The sequence below is a fragment of the Phacochoerus africanus genome, chromosome X (assembly GCF_016906955.1).
Source record: "Phacochoerus africanus isolate WHEZ1 chromosome X, ROS_Pafr_v1, whole genome shotgun sequence".
Classification (NCBI taxonomy): Eukaryota; Metazoa; Chordata; class Mammalia; order Artiodactyla; family Suidae; genus Phacochoerus; species Phacochoerus africanus.
The window spans coordinates 29,718,771-29,736,285 of NC_062560.1; the positions used below are offsets into that span (position 1 = coordinate 29,718,771).

The 17,515-nt window shown below is 36.2% G+C and overlaps 1 protein-coding gene across 6 annotated transcripts in view; it reads right to left on the minus strand.

The window, feature by feature from the left end:
- DMD (dystrophin) overlaps window positions 1-17,515 on the minus strand; it is a 2,144,556-nt gene that overhangs the window by 377,226 nt on the left and 1,749,815 nt on the right. For all 6 annotated transcript variants that reach the window (XM_047764837.1, XM_047764839.1, XM_047764840.1 and 3 more), the window contains 2 exons: window positions 16,187-16,359; window positions 5,719-5,875 (listed from right to left, as the gene is read on the minus strand). In XM_047764837.1, coding sequence (XP_047620793.1) covers window positions 5,719-5,875; window positions 16,187-16,359 — 330 coding nt within the window. The remainder of the gene's footprint in view (window positions 1-5,718; window positions 5,876-16,186; window positions 16,360-17,515) is intronic.

Here is a 17,515-nt window from a genome sequence, read left to right on the forward strand (position 1 = left end):
TCCTCAACAAAATACTAGCAAACCGCCTCCAACAATACATTAAAAGGATTGTACATCAGGATCCAGTGGGATTTACCCCAGGGATGCAAGGCTTCTTCAATATCTGCAAATCCATCAGTGTGATACACACCGTTAATAAACTGAAGAATAAAAACCATATGATCCTCTCAATAGACATGGGAAAAGCCTTTGACAAAATCCAACACCCATTTCTGATAAAAACCCTTCAGAAAGTGGGCATAGTGGGAACCTTCTTCAACATGATAAAATCCATATATGACAAACTCACAGCAAACATCATTCTCAATGGTGAAAAGCTGAAAGAATTCCCACTGAGATCAGGATCAAGACAAGGATGTCCGCTCTCGCCACTACTCTTCAACATAGTTTTGGAAGTCCTAGCCACAGCAATCAGAGAAGTAAAAGACACAAAAGGAATCCAAAGTGGAAAGGAAGAAGTAAAACTATCACTATTTGCAAATGACATGATACTATACCTAGAGAATCCTAAAGATTCTACCAGAAAACTGTTAGAGCTCATCCATGAATTTGGCAAAGTCGCAGGATACAAAATTAATACACTGAAATCGACTGCATTTCTATATACTGACAATCAAAGATCAGAAAGAGAAATCAGGGAAGCAATCCCGTTTACCATCACATCCAAAAGAATAAAATGCCTAGGAGTAAACCTACCCAAAGAGACAAAAGACCTGTACTCTGAAAACTATAAGATCCTGATGAAAGAGATCAAAATGACACAAACAGATGGAAAGATATACCATGCTCGTGGACTGGAAGAGTTAATATTATCAAAATGACTATACTACCCAAGGCAATCTACAGATTCAATGCAATCCCTATCAAATTACCAAGGACAGTTTTCACAGAACTCAAACAAAATATTTTAAAGTTTGTGTGGAAGCACAAAAGACCCAGAATAGCCAAGGACATCCTGGAAAAGAAAAATGGAGCTGGAGGAATCTGGCGCCCTGACTTCACACTATAGTACAAAGCAACAGTCATCAAAACCACATGGTACTGGCACAAAGATAGGAATTTAGATCCGTGGAACAGGAGAGAAAGCCCAGAATTAAACCCACGCAGCTACAGCCAACTAATCTATGACAAAGGAGGCAAGAATATACAATGGAGAAAAGACGGCTTGTTCAATAAGTGGTGCTGGGAAAAGTGAATGGAAAAGAATGAAATTAGAACACTCCCTAACACCATACCCCAAAATAAACTCCAAATGGACTAAAGACCTAGATATAAGACCAGACACTACCAAACTCTTAGAGGAAACATAGGCCAAACACTCTCTGACATAAACAAGAGCAACATCTTCTCAGATCCACCTCTTAGAGTAATGACAGTAAAAACAAAAATAAACAAATGGGACTTAATTGAACTTAAAGGTTTCTGCTCAGCAAAGGAAACCCTAAACAAAACGAAAAGACAACCCACAGAATGGATGAAAATCTTTGCAAGTGAATCCACTGACAAGGGATTCATCTCCCAAATTTAGAAACACCTTCTGCAGCTCAATGCCAAAAATCAAACAACCCCATCCAAAAATGGGCAGAAGATCTAAACAGACAGTTCTCCAAAGAAGACATACAGATGGCCAAAAAACACATGCAAAGATATTCAACATCACTCATTGTTAGAGACATGCAAATCAAAACCACACTGAGGTACCACCTTACTCTGGCCAGAATGGCCATCATCAAAAAAATCTACAAACAATAAATGCTGGAGAGGGTGTGAGAAAAGGGAACTCTAGTACCCCATTGATGGGAATATAAATTGGTGCAACCACTGTGGAAAGCAGTATGGAGATGCCTCAGAAAACTCAAAATAGAACTACCATTTGATCCAGCAATCCCACTCCCGGGCATCTACCCAGAGAAAACCACGACTTGCAAAGACACATGTACTCCGATGTTCATTGCAGCACTATTTTCAATAGCCAAGACATGGAAGCCACCTACATGTCCATCGAGAGAGGAGTGGCTAAAGAAGATGTGGTACATATACACAATGGAATATTACTCAATCATTAAAAGGAACAAAATACTGGCAAAATACTTAGCAACATGGATGGACCTAGAAATTACCATGCTATGTGAGGTCAGTGAGACAATGAGACACCAATATTAAATGCTAGCACCGACATGTGGAATCTGCTAAAAGGACAGACTGAACTTCTTTGCAGAACAGACACTGTCATAGACTTTAAGAAACTTATGTTTTCCAAAGGAGACAGGTTGGGCGATGGGGGGATGCACTCAGTGTTTGGGATGGAACTCCTATAAAATTGGATTGTGATGATCATTATACAACTATTAATATAATAAATTCATTGAGTAATATATATATATAAAATAAATGAATCTTAAAAAAGATGCAAATATTCGTTTTTTTGTATATTAGATTCCAGCAAGGGGTGGGGGAAGGAACTTGTGGTTAATAGATTGATACTATTGCTTTTGGAATGGATTAGAAATGAGATCCTGCTGTGTAGCACTGATAATTATGTGTAGTCTTTTATGATGGAGCATCATAATTGGGGAAAAAAGAATATATACATGTACATGTATCTGGGTCACCATGCTGTATAGTAGAAAAAATTGTATTGGGGAAATAACAATAAAAATCTAGAGAAAAAGTTGCAAAGGATTATTTAGATGTCAGCCAGCAATTTATGAGAGGGTAGGTTTGGGCAGAAAGGGTTTCAGATAGAGGATCAGTGTGTTCAAAGCTGCACCTAAGTGAAACACAGAGTAATGGAAACAAATAGAAGAAGGTAGTTTAGCTCTTGTCAAGAGGAAGAGCAGTAAGAAAAGAGATGGTGGGGGCCAGATCAGCCAGATCAGGCTTTGATATCCTTGCTAAGGTGTTTCGGTCTTTTCCCAAGGGCACTGTAAAGTCACTGAAGAGCAGTTAGAAGAGGACTGACATAATTCAATTTATATTTTTACATAGATTAGTTTGACTGAAATATTGATCGCCTTATAGGGTGGCAAGGTTAGATACAGACAAGTGAGGAGAAAAAGTCTCTTGTAATGACAGTTATGACTACAGTACACAGAATCAAAAAAGTAAACTGATCCAGTGATGTGTTGGCATTGGAAAGCTGGAGGCTGGTCATCCTGGAAAGGTACTATGTCAGACTGCTGTGTTGCTGTTTGGATTGGAGAAACTGGTTAGTTAGAGCCTCCAAGCCTTAGGGTTTTGTAGATGACAGTAACAAAAAGATAATATAGTAAAGGATCTTAGCATCTTAACAAAGAGTTATTAAAATTTTTTATGACTGATTCTAAGTTGGACTGAGGGAGGTAAAGATAGAGGGGCAATGGAACCTATGTCTAGAACCAGGAGTTATCAATGGGCTAGAAGTCCTGATATGTCAAAGAAAGGGAGGATGTGGGTATCTGAATAAGCACACTAGTCAAGTGGGAGTTAGTTCACTTCCAGCTGGTGCATGTTACCCAGAATTCTAGCATCACATCTCCCAAAAGCATGTTACTGGTCATGAAATTCATGAGTAAGGGGAATGATAATGATGAGTATGAACATTTTACTGCTGTTAGCAAGCAACCAAAGCCTATAACCAGGAATAGGGAGGCAGTATTTATGATAAAATGCTGGCTAGAAGGGCCTGTGGAAAAACTATGTAGACCAAATTCTTCACCTTACAGTGAAGTAACAAAGTAGCAACCACCATCATCTAGTTTATGGAGGAATATGACTAGAATCTCAGTCTTATGAATCCTAGTGCACTAGTCCAGTGATTTATCTTCTTTGATTTATGGAAAGAGAATAAGATTATACCTTTCATAGAAACTCTGTCTCATTTCAGTGTATAATTCATTTTATTTAAAATGCCAACCCTTCTCAATGCATGCTCTTCTAAATATACACCAGAGTGTTTCCACTATTTATTCAAAATTAGAACATTAAAAAAATTACTATTACATCCCACCACAAAAACTACCTTAATATTCTAATTATATGAAGGGGAATGGCTAAAGGAGAAACTGGTAGTTACTTTGGCAATTTTTTTTTTTTTACAAACTACTGGATCTTCCCTAAAGTTCTCTTCTCTTTTTGTAATCTATATCTTCTTCTCTGGACTAATATAAACCCTTGACCTTTCTTCAAGATGCTACTTTTGGCTGTGTCTCCATAAAGGTCTTTCCTTTAAGTGCTGAACATACAAAAGTGGTAACATTTTATCAAGCTTTTGTTGTTTGGTGGTAATTTATTCTTGGTTTTCTATTCCTTTCTCTTCATGTAACTTTTATTCTCATTTCAAAAACACTTATCAGTATCCATTGTATGCCAGACATTTTGCTAGATACTAGGGTCTTAGAGGTCAGCAAGAGCAAATCTCTGTCTTCCCCACTCAGAGCCATTAAGACAGAAATGTAATGAAAAACAAAAAAAGAAACAATTGATGGCTGCTGGAGGATGCTAGTGAACAAGTTGTTATTCCGAAGACTGATAAAGTGGAAATATTTATCCTGCCTATCCTAGATGAACAATATCCTGGTTACCCAACTAGTAGATGAGTATACATTTTCTTTTCATAGAAGTACTCTAGATAATAAATGAGAAAGAAATGATAGAAATAGGCAATTATCACATTGCAACTCCTAGCCACTGATAATTAATCTAGCTGCCAAAATCACAAAAGAAGACTTTTGTGTACCTCTTGATGATGGAAGAATATATTACTAACTATAAAGCAGTCTTACCAAAAAAGGTTAAACCTGAATATGATCAAACATGTAAAACTGTTGTTCAATGGAGTAGCCACTAGCCATGTCTGAGCACTTGAAATGTGGTTAGTCTGAATTGAGTTGTGTTGTAATTAAAAATTTTTACCCTGACTGCATGTTAAAATGACCAAAATAATAGTTCTATACTTATGTGAGACGTAACCATTAGAAGAAACTGGTGAAATACATAGTGAAAATCTCTGTTCTATTTTTGTAACTTACTGTGAGTCCCTAATTACTTCAACATAAAAAGTTAAAAAAAAGAGATTTAAAAGACAAATTAACCAAATGCAATGTGTGGACCTCATTTCAATTCTTATTTAAACCAATAAACCAAAACTCAAAAAAACCTGTTAAAACAATTAAGACAAGGATATGAGAAATGGAAATTTGAATACTGCCTTGGTATTTGTTATAAAATTACTGGCACTTAAAAAGTATTATAATAGCAATGTGGTTACTTTTTAAAAGGTAAATGTTATCTTTCAGAGATGCTTTTGAAAATATTTATGAATTAAATGATTCATGCCTGAGATTTGTTTCAAAATAACGGAGGATGAAGTACACATATAGAAGAAATAAAATTGGCCATGAATTGGTAATTGCTGAAGTCTTGATGGGTACACAGGTGTCTATTATAAGATTATCTGCTTTTGAATATATTTAATATTTTCAAAAGTAAAACACTTTAAAATATAACCAAAGGACATGGGCAATTTCTTAAATGATATTATTAGTGCAGACGCTTTTGACATTTAAAATATAATGGCTTGGATTATTTCCAATTGACCCTTGGACTAGAGGAGTAATAGAAAAATTTCTATTCACCTTTATTTCTTTTTTTCAAACTAATTTTTCAATTAAAACTTGTCTTAAAATGGTCACCAGATATTACTATTTGCAAGACACACTGTGCTTGGCAATGTCCTACCCTGTGTACATCATTCTGCTTCTGAACTGCAGGGCAATCGCCTCCGATGGGTGCCTGCCGGCTTAACTCATCATCTTTCAGCTGTAGCCACACCAAAAGTTCCTGAAGAGAGAGGTGCAGACGCTTCCATTGGTCAGAACTGGCTTCCAAATGGGACCTGGAAAATAACAGGAGTAAACTATGTCAGAGTATCTGGAAGTTTAACTGATGGTTTTAACAATCCCATTACAGGTACATTAGTTCCAAAGGGTATAAACGAACGTACTGTGAACTTCACGGCAGTCCTCAATAAAAATCTGGCTACCTGCTTTTCAGAGCAACAAAACAGGGGTCTTTTGAGGGCAACTTCTTGGAAAGATAGTGTTTAGCCATATGTTTATTTCCACATGCAGAATTTGGAGACTTTTGGCATGAAATATATAGTGGAATGAACTGCTTTCCTAGAGTGTTGCAGTCAATGATGATTCTTAATGTTTCTGGTAGAAAAAATTGGACCCAGTGACTAATATAAATCACCTAGTTTTCATGTGACTCATGCTAGTACTGGAATTCTTTCTGCTTTGAGAAATGGAAAGGTCTCTCCCCATATTTTGACTTTTCCATTTCTACACCCTAGGCAGCCTCTTCCATTGACTCTTTCCATCTGGCATCTGTTTCTTTCTGCTCCTCTTCCCATATGCTTATTCTTTTCCTCTACCCTTCTTTATTCATGTGCACCTGGGATTTGTTTTCACCAAGTTCTAACATTTTTCACTTTGTTTCCTTTGTGTAAAATGTTCTGAGACAACAACTCACGTGAAAAAGTAAAATCAGACTTTTGCCTGAAAGCCTCCCCCAAACATGAATAATTTAGGCAAGAGACTGAGTGCTTTACCATCCAATGTATTTAGAACATGTTAATCTGTAGAAGCCATTTAATAATATATAAATGAATGATCTGTGTTATAAAATCTCCATTTCACCTGAGGATGAGAAACTAAATTAAGAAAATAAATCATCATCCATAAAACAAAGAATCGTGAAATGTTAGCACAGCTCTATCCTTAGGTAAATCAAGAATTATACAGCATTACTTACATCTTATCAGCAATCACCAATTAAATCACAAAATTAATGCTGTCCAGAACATAAATATAATATACTGTCTAATGCTACAGATGTAGAAATGTAAAGCAACCAGGTAGAACATTTACGTTTGCCATTTGGTAACTTAGCCTGACATTTCAAATACAATTCTCTTGCTGGCCTTAGTCAAACAAAATTACCAAATAGTAACGTTTGCTAAAATTAAATTATTACAAACTTTCAGAAGGATAATTCGATGATATATACAAGTCTTTAAAATGTGCAAATACAGTGACCCACAGACTTCAATTCAAGGCGCTTATACTAAGAAAGTAACTGGGAAAGCAAGCAAAGATATAGGTAGAAAATCGTTATTTATGGCATACTTATGATCGATATAAAGTAGAAACAACTTAAATATTCAATACTAGGAAATTGGTTACATATATAATGGAGAATTCATACAATGTCACTTTAAAAACCAATGAATCCTACACAACATTAATTGATGACATAGGCAAATATATGGATATAGATGAGATCACCTGTCAGTTGCTAAGTGAGGAAGAAGTTTATAAAAATAGATACAATCTATTTTTCTAAAACGTTTGTGTGTGTGTGTTTGTGTGCACATGCTTGACTATGCATATAAAAATTCTGCAACGACAACTTGTTTATCCCTCAGAGGAAGATTTATAGGGTATTTATTCCTTCATCTTCATACTTTTCCAAATTGTCAGAATTCTCTTTCAATTGCGAGCAATATAAACATTATATTCAGAAAAATGAAGGCATTTCCATCAGGGAAATTAAATTGTTCAGGACTCTAAGGGCATTATTACTTAATAAATGAATCATGAACTACCATAAATATCATGAATTAAATATAATAGTGCAGATTACATATGGTGTAGAGGTCAGTCCTTTTATGCTTCTGTTCCCTCCTCCTTTTACAGTTATCACTTTTCCATGATAAGCCTAAGTGAGAATTCCCTGTGCAAGATTTTAGCTCTTTAATGACATGTAATGACTACTGGTTGCAGGGTGTCTGGAATTTGCAACTTGGTCCCCTTGAGGGTAAAAGAGGCTGTCAAGTAGGACATTTTGAAAGGTAGAGAGAGGCATAGTCCAGACATGGAAAGGCAGCAAATGGTAAATGAGACACTGATTAAATAAATATTTATTGAGTGTGTCTCAGTCTCAATCTGGCATTGGGAAGTAGGGAGAGGGGAAAGTAGGGGAAGAATATAAAGATGTCTGGGAGTTCCCCCTGGTGGCTCGGCAGGTTAAGGATCTGGCATTTTCACCACTGTGGCTCTGATTACTGCTGTGGCACAGGTTCGATCCCTGGCCTGGGAACTTCCACATGCCACAGGTGTGGCCTCCCAAAAAAGATGAAAATAACCAGGAGATGTCCCATGTTTGTCTTCCATCTGTCCAGTGAAAGAAATAACATATCCCTGTGGTGGAGAGGCCTGCAGGATTGATATGCTGAAGGGCAGGCTGTCTCAAGTAAGGCCTCCAACTGCTGCTTTGTTTACATAAGGCAGTTCTACAAATCCTGTTTCAAGTTAAATGGTGCTAAGTATTAGCAAAACCCTTGGGTACCTTAAGAGAGAAAAAAAGAGCACTGAGACACAAGGAATTCAGTTCTAAAGGATCTAAGAGAAACTACCTAGCATGAGATACAGAGGCTGTGAAGAGCTAGGGACACAGGACAGTTGAGAAAGTTAATAGAGGAACAGAAGGACCTGGAATCATTAGTGCCAAAAAGTGTTCAGGTATCTGGCTCAGGGGTCCTTTCTTAGTCATCTCTAAGGTATGGAGTTAGGTCACTTTTCCAAATGCTTGATCACCTTAGCCACATATCAAATGACTTTCTTTTCCTTGCCAGAGTATATGAGTGAAAGAAAATATTTGATATGAGGACAAAAATAGTAGACGCAAACGACTACATTTAGAATGGATAAGCAATGAGGTCCCACTGTATAGCACAGGGAACTATACCTAACTCTTGGGATAGAACATGATGACAGACAGTATGAGAAAAAAATGACAGAAATCGATATAACACTATAAATCAACTATAACATTAAAAAAATAAACAAAGTGCTTATAAAAGAGAGCACTGTGGGGGCGCTGGAGGAGAGAAACTCCTTCAAATAAAGCCTCCAGATTTAAAACAATACTTACAAAGATATCCAATCTAAAGACATGGTTCTACAACTTTAGTGTGCGTAATGAACATTTGAGTAGCTTGTTTAAAGTACAGACTCCTAAGTTGGGCCAAAGTGGTGAAAATGCTGAGTCCTAACCACTAGTTCACCAGAAAACTCCCTCTCCCCAAATGAAGTATAATTTACAATTTTTTATTAGTTTCAGGTATATAGCATGGGGATTGGTATTTTTGCAGATTATACTCCATTATAAATTATTACAAGATAATGACTATCATTTTTTGCGCTATACAATAAATCTCTGTTACTTATATATTTCATATATGCTACTTTATATCTGTTAATCTCATATCCCTAATTTGTCCCTCCCTTCTTCCCACTCCTCCTTGGTAACCACAGGTTTGGAATCTAAGAAATAATACAAATGAATGTACATGCAAAACAGAAACAGACTCACAAATACAGAATTTAGGTACTTTTAACAAGAATCTTCACAACTCAGCAAGTGAGCTCCAGGACAATTCTATGAGAAAGAATTTCTTAAGGTATTTCCTATGTCCCCTAAACATTACTTGGTCTCCACAGGGCAAAGGCGGTATTTGTCAGTGACATGATTGTGAAGGAGATCTACATGTAATGAAATGCTCTGAGCTCAGGAAACCTTTTCTCTGGCCATGCTACGCTTGTAAAGTGTTTTCAAGACACATTTCTAATGCATGTGTTGGATGCAGATGCCCTATGTTAATTTTCAAGTATGTATACCAGATATTTCTAAGTGATTAACTCATGTTTGTATTTGGGTTTTTTCCTGAAAATATTTCTTTGTATTTCTAATGACTACCCCACCCTCACCCCCTTATTTTATCATAGGCTGTGAGGGCTGAAAGGAGTCCTAGAGAGGATTCAACACCCTTGTTTTGAAAATGTGGGGACTGAGACACAAAGGTATAAAGACAAGTCTGGAGACACACAACTTGAACTGTCATATTCAGACACACAAAATAGAAACTACAAACCTTACATGAGGAAATCCTTAACCTTAATGGTTTTCACCAAATGTCTTCCATCCCTGAGCAAAAAAAGCTTCCTGCTAATTAACAAAGATACTCTAATTACCTCTCACTACTCAATAGGAAATAGAAGAAGAAATTGAAGCAACATATTTCGCTTGTATCCTTTTTCTATTAATCTCTATTAGTGAAGATAAAAGCTTATGGGTTACTAGCTTTTAATAAGACAAGTACCCATCTTTAATAAGCAGATAATTTCCATAATTTATAATGTTGGGGTAAAATGCAGAAACTTCAGGTGTGTTGGGATATATAGCTTGATCTTTAAGAAACTCTTCAGTGTCAGGACTTTAAAAATTATAGGGGCTGCTAAAGTGATTGTTATTTCTCTAGACACAGATATTTCAAGTGTGATTTGGTCGATGCCTACTTTGAAATCCTTAATAAAACTTTACTCTGAAAGGCATCTGTTCTTAAAACAGAATGTATTATATTGAATTCATTTTTCACTTTGACTTCCTTTATAAAACTAATGATATATCCCTGTATATCTTTGGTATCCTTGTGTAATGAGCTTAATAAGCATACTGAAAGAAAAGGTAAGAATGCAGAAATAATAAGGAGCCACAGAAATAAAGCTACAGGCCTTTAAATAAAGGGAATTAAACCCAAAGAGAAGTAAACATTTTTTTTTCACCCAGATGGGCCATGAACTCCAACTTTCAAATATAATTAACATACCAAAAGTAAGAGAAAGAAGGTCAGAGACACTCAAAGTCTGAGTTGCATATTTCTCTCAAAGGTAGAATATTGCTTTCTTCTGCTCTTTCTTTGTTCTCCATTAGAGCAAAATCTCTATTCTAATTTCTACTACTGATTACTTTTTAAGAGATTTATTGCTGCTGTGGATTGTATAATGTTGGTGTCCTCACCTCTCAAATTAATGTTCAAAATGTCATAAAAAGGATTATATTTATAGAACATTTCTAGGTTTTTCCTCCAAATATAAAAATCTCAAAGAAAGTACATTTTGCTGAATTATGTGGCTATAATGTGTGATTCTCATAGTTAATAATATATACAATGATCTGAAAAATATAATCTGATGCATATTAAAGTGAAATCTTCATATATATTTCTCATGTTAAAAAATTCACTTGATCAATTCTCAAATTGTTCATATTTTTAAAATAAAAAATTCAAGGTTTGTAGATATGAAAATTTTAGAATGAAAAAGTTTCTTTGACTAATCACCATCTGATGTTAGGTAATGTCATCAGCGACTCTGTGTGTGTGCGTGTGTGTGTGTGTGTGTTCACATGTAAGTAGAAAATTTTCACTTTATTTTTCTCCCACATAAAGCATTTAACATTTTGTTTGATGGCACTCAGTTATCACTGAGTATTCACTTCTTATAACTCTTGGATAAAATGTGATATGATAATATATATGGAACAGATGGTGTATACTTTCCTTGAACTAAATGATAAGATACAATTTCAATTATTCTTTTCTTTCGAAGACATTGCATTTGTTTTCTCTTATACCATATCTTTGAACTCAGTAAGCTCTTTTAAATATAAGAAAAACAAAATAGAAAAGTTCAATAATTAGCCTAGGTTTGTAAAGAGTAATTGCAGACTTAAAGATACAAGAACTATAGAATCGCAAGGGAACTCAAAGAGACCACTATGTATCTGGTGAAACTTCCTAATTTCAGTGAGGGAGAACACTGAAGTCTGAAGCAGGTAAGTGAATTGATCAAGATTAAATACTAGGTAGTAACAGATCCAGAGGAGAAACTAGGTTGTCCAATTGCTGGTCAAATGCCCTTTCTACTCCACCTTACTGATATATCTAAAGCTTGGAGTTTTGGTATTTATCTAATTTAATTGAAGGCAGCAAGCATAGCTTTATGAACCAACTCAAAAATACTTAAAGGAACTTGCATCAAGTATAAATGAGAGCAGTACACGGAAGACCTGGTAAAGGAAGTCAGAAAGGGAAATCTTGCTTATGGAATGTGAGTCAAAATTTGGAGGATGAGAGGAGAGGTTGTGTTCCAAGTGTGTGAACCAACAAATGTATATGCTCATATGCTGCAGAGAGAAAATTGTTGAAGAGCAGGAAAGGAGTTAGACTCAGAGAATCCATATTAGGCTTCTTGGTGAGGAAGGAACTGAGAGGCAGAGGAAGAAGAGGGAAGAGAAGGAGTTAGCAGGTTCTTAGGCATAGTTGGTAGAGAGTGGAAGGCTCACTAAATTCTAGTAACTAAATATAAGCTTCACGAAAGCAATGATTTTTGACTGCTTTGTTCAATGTTGTATCCTCAGTGCCTGGAAGAGTGTCTAGTACATATTAAACATTCAGGAAATATTTGTTGAATGAACAAATAAATTACTGAATGAAATATGGGCACCAATAAGATTAAAGTTTTTTTCTAATTTAAAATTTTTATTTATTTTTTATTTCCCCAATACATCATTTTTTTCTACTGTACAGCATGGTGACCCAGTTACATATACATGTATACATTCTCTTTTCTCACATTATCATGCTCCATCATAAGTGACTAGACATAATTCCCAGTGCTACACAGCAGGATCTCATTGCTAATCCATTTCAAAGGCAATAGTCTGCATCTATTAACCCCAAGCTCCCAATCCATCCCACTCCCTCCCCCTCCCCCTTGAGATTAAAAAAAACTACAGGAGTTCCCGTCGTGGCGCAGTGGTTAATGAATCCGACTAGGAACCATGAGGTTGTGGGTTCGGTCCCTGCCCTTGCTCAGTGGGTTAAGGATCCGGCGTTGCCGTGAGCTGTGGTGTAGGTTGCAGACGCGGCTTGGATCCCGCGTTGCTGTGGCTCTGGCGTAGGCCGGTGGCTACAGCTCCGATTCAACCCCTAGCCTGGGAACCTCCATATGCCGCGGGAGCGGCCCAAGAAGTAGCAAAAAGACAGAAATAAAATAAAATAAAATAGGCTTTACCAAAACATTGCTCAGGTGCATGCATGTAGTTTACACCATCTCTAAAAAAAAAAAAAAAAAGAAAAAAAAATAGAAAAAATAGAAAAAATCAATAAAAACAAGAGCTGGTTCTTTGAAAAGGTAAATAAAACTGACAAACCTCTGGCTAGATTCACAAAGAAAAAGAGAAAAAAAACAAATAAAAAAATAAGAAATGAAAAAGGGGAAGTCACAATGGATACTACAGAAATACAAAGATTAAAGTTATTGACAAAAGGAATAATGTGATAGAATGTCTAAGGAAGAATACTTCTGTAATGGATGAATACTTTTGTAATGGAAGAATACTTTTTATAATGGATGGTCTCAACATGTAAAAAAAAGAGACAAACCTATCAATATGGAATTTCATGATGAAGACTGAAATAAGAATCACAATCACAGGAAAAGACATGGTGGAAGGAAAATAAGTGGAGGGAAAAGGATGTAACATGGACTTGGATCTGGAAGCACAATGATAACTTTTATAAGTCAATGGAATGCAATGGGAAACTTCAAAATAATTATGGTTCAAACTCAATTTTTTTTTCATTAAAAATAGACACCTATAGGAGTTCTTGGTGGCCTAGCAGTTAAGGACATGGTATTGTCATTGCTGTGGCTTGGGAAAGTTCTTGGCTCCAAGAACTTTTGCATGCCATGGGCACGACCCCCCTAAAAAATGGAAACCTGTGAAATTAAGCACTAATATTTTGAAATATAAAAATGGCTTCAGAATCTCTTATGCCACAATGAACAACTTTAAAAAAATTTTTTTTTTAGTATTATATGTTATAGTTTGGAGAAACATGGTGCTAGTTTTCCAGAGTGTCTTTGGAAGATTTTTTAAATCGTGGTGACTTTTCACTATAAAATAATGCCGATGAAGGAAATGACTAGATTAGCAACACAAGCTTATGTGTCAGTACTAGCTCTGTATCTAACTTTTCCCATGTTCATCTCTCCTATTTTATAGCCATTTAAAATTACTGCTTCTACTATGCTTCTCTCAACAGAACCCTGCCAATGAGTATGGAGTGACTGATAGCCTTATTTCAACCAAGTGTCAGGAAATAAACTAAACTGCTTTGATGTGAGGAATTATTTCTTTGCTTATTATAAGTGAGTGTTTATAACACATTCAGTATTATTAGAGAGGTCTATTTAAAAGCCAAAACCAATGACCTGTGTATTTAAGTTCAAGAATTTGCAGTACCTTAGATGAATTAAGGTAACTGTTTTCAACTTGATTAATGACAGCAAGAATTAAACTGCAGTAGCTGGCATATGGGAAATTGCTGAGAATGAAGAGCCCATATTTTGGCTGACATGCTGTTTGCCGCTTTCAATTCTCCTTTTATTTCATCAAATTCACATGAAGGAGAGAAAAGGCACTGAGTGATGTTCAGATCAATTACAGCACCTTTCTTTTTCCCTTCCACAAAAAAGAACTTCCTTTTCTTTGTCTACCACTATCTTTTCAATCTCACAAGTTTCATTCCTTTTTAATGACAGATGTTAAGAAAGTGGCCTCTGTCGTTACATATACTGACCTCTCTAAGAGTTTAAGCTGTAGAAAATGAACGCAGCCTCCCTATCTTTGAAAATGCCATCAACCCACTGTTGCCCACAGCTCATCATCAACATATCAATACAAAATTCATGAACCAAAGAGAGGGAGAAAAATGAGTGCCTTGGAAGCTGGGGTACAAACTTGGGGAGGGGGAAACCACAGAAATAAAAATAGAGCCTTTCCTCCTCCCAGAAATCTGCTTTTCTGTTTCATCCATTCACTACTACATGTTTAGATGTAAACGTCAGGTCAATCTTACCCTCTCCTCCTTCCTTTATACTTCGCTATAATATGACAGTTCAAAGCTCAGATTCTGGAGCCAGAACCCCTGTGTTCAGATCACAGATCTGCCACTAGCTAAGTGACCTTGGGAAAGTTATTTAGCCTCTCCGTGCCTTACTTTCTTCAAGTGTAAAGAGAGCATAATAATAAAATTTATCTCTTAGGGCTGCTTAAGGCATTAAATATGTTGACAAATATAAAGTGCTCGTGACATTGCACAGTATGTGATGCACTATGTAAGGGTTAGTTGCTATCATCATTATGTCACATTGAGTGCATAGTTTTACAAGAGTGATTTCAAATGAATAAATTTCAGTTGTGTTTTCCCCCTCACTATGGAAGAAAAGATACTCTATGTCCAAATTGGGGACAATTTAGAAGAAGTATAGAGAAGAAAAATAATCTCCTCTGTGTAATTGGATGACCTAAAAGTCATAACTATTCCCCATGTTGAGAGCATTCCCGCTTAACTGTTACAAGGCCACTCATCCTCTTCCACCTCCCTCTGCTACCACTCCTCCTCTAGACATGGAAGAAAACACAAAATATTTTTATAAAGAGACGTGAATTAGAAAAAGCAACTGATGAGAAAGCAGGTAGCCTGACTTCCACTCCACATACTTCCTACGTCACTTAGGTGACTTCGGGCATTTCACTTACTTTCTCTGCTCTTTGCGCCTCCACTGAACTATTGGCAAATGGGTACAGTGATGCTGTACTTTCTTACAACAATGCTGAGGTGCATTCATTCACTTCTAAATAGAATGTTAATACACAGAAAGGGACAAAGTACAAAGCAGATAAGTATAGAACAGCTAAAGGCTTAGTTTACAGAGGATGTAGTAACACAGTGTGAGAGGAAGTAAAAGGCAAGAAGTTGCTATGTCTCTCCTTAGCTGTGGAAGTGATGGAGAGGTCACCTTCAATCTGTTGATTATAACGTGTAATGATATTTGAAGAATGTCCTCAGTTACGCATGTAGAAGAATGCCAAAGAAAGAATTCCATGATAAACGTGGTAGTTTTATCATTTTTTGAATAACCCTGTGATAAACCAAGAGAGAACTATGAAATTAGGATAGCTGTGCTCCTCATTTAAATTCACTCTAATGTCTTAATGTACATCTCTCCTGTGGTTAGAAAACATCACCATTCTGATCTAATTTGAACCCTCAAGGATCATCTCCATACCAGGCAAATAAATGATTCATTTATTCAAAATGAAATAAATCATTCTGAAACTGGGGGATTTACATGAACATATGAAATATTAGCTTCTTAGGCTAGGAATCTGAGCGAAACATTGCCATTTTAATTCTTTTGTGGTCTTTTTTTTGTTCCTGATCTTTTCTTACCTAATGTTGAGAGACTTTTTCCTCAGCTCACTCCACTTGAAGTTCATATTATCCAAACGTCTTTGTAACAGGATGGCATCATCGGAACCTTCCAGGGATCTCAGGATTTTTTGGCCATTTTCATCCAGGTTGTGATAGATATCTGTGTGAGCCTCGATTTCTCCTTGGAGGTCCTGCAGGGCATCAGGGAAAAGCATACATGCAGAATTACCAAACCAAAGAGACCAGCTGTGACTGAATTTGACGAACTACAAAAAATAGGTTATTGGTTCAAAAGGCATTTTAATTGGTTCAACCAACAAGAAGATATACTTCCAACACACGTTTCTTGGTGTATTATCTCTTTGTTTTTATGGAGATTGAAAACGGGCACCTTACTAGGTATAAAAAATTTATTCCTTGAGATTATGAATTGGAAAGTAATATATTTATAACTTTAAAAATTTCATAATTTATGTATTTTAGTCCATGGACAAAATACATTGTTTTATGGAAGTGATATGAAATAAAAACTCCATGATAAAGTGCATCCCAATGCCAATCATTTCATTACGCTATATGTCAAGTCATATTTCCCAAACATATAGTAATCTATAGAATTGACTTTGACCACAAAAGCATGGAGAGACTAATAAAAAAGGTTGTACTTGGTCCATAGCACTAGCACATTAATGAGATTCTATCATAAAGAGAATCTTTTTGACAATACAAATCAAGTTCACACTGGTAAAACAGCAGCATGCATTTATTACAGCATCATACATTTATTTGTAAGATTTCCCATTTAAAATACCATCACATTTTTAGGCTCGACAGGTGGAAAGTCCATAAGACCCTGACAAGAGTTTTAAGAAGTGATGCATTCAACATCATTTGTATATACACAGATAAAGAAAATTATCATAGTAGAAGAATCTGACCTTTACATGGTATGTCTTCCTGTGTAACATTTTCAGCTTGAACCGGGGACTACAGCACTGATCCTGTTGCATAGCAATCCTGAGAAAACCCAGCGACTGAAAGAGCCCAGCTTTAAAATGCCAACTTTGCTTACATTCTGTTGACAGAAATGAATTTCAGAGCACAGGCCTCACCAGTCAATAATAATAAACAGCTACTTTGTGCTCCTCAAGAAACGGTAGCCAGGCCTGTGGATGTGGGAGGGACGTCAAAGAGAGGAGGCCTGGAATATGCAACTGACAGTTTATATTAAACAGCCAACTTTTCTTATCATTTGACCATTGTAAGCCAGAGACATTATAAATTCATCTTATATATGTGTTTCCCTCCTTGTTCCCAGCAGAACGGTAAAAGCCAAAGGAACATTCC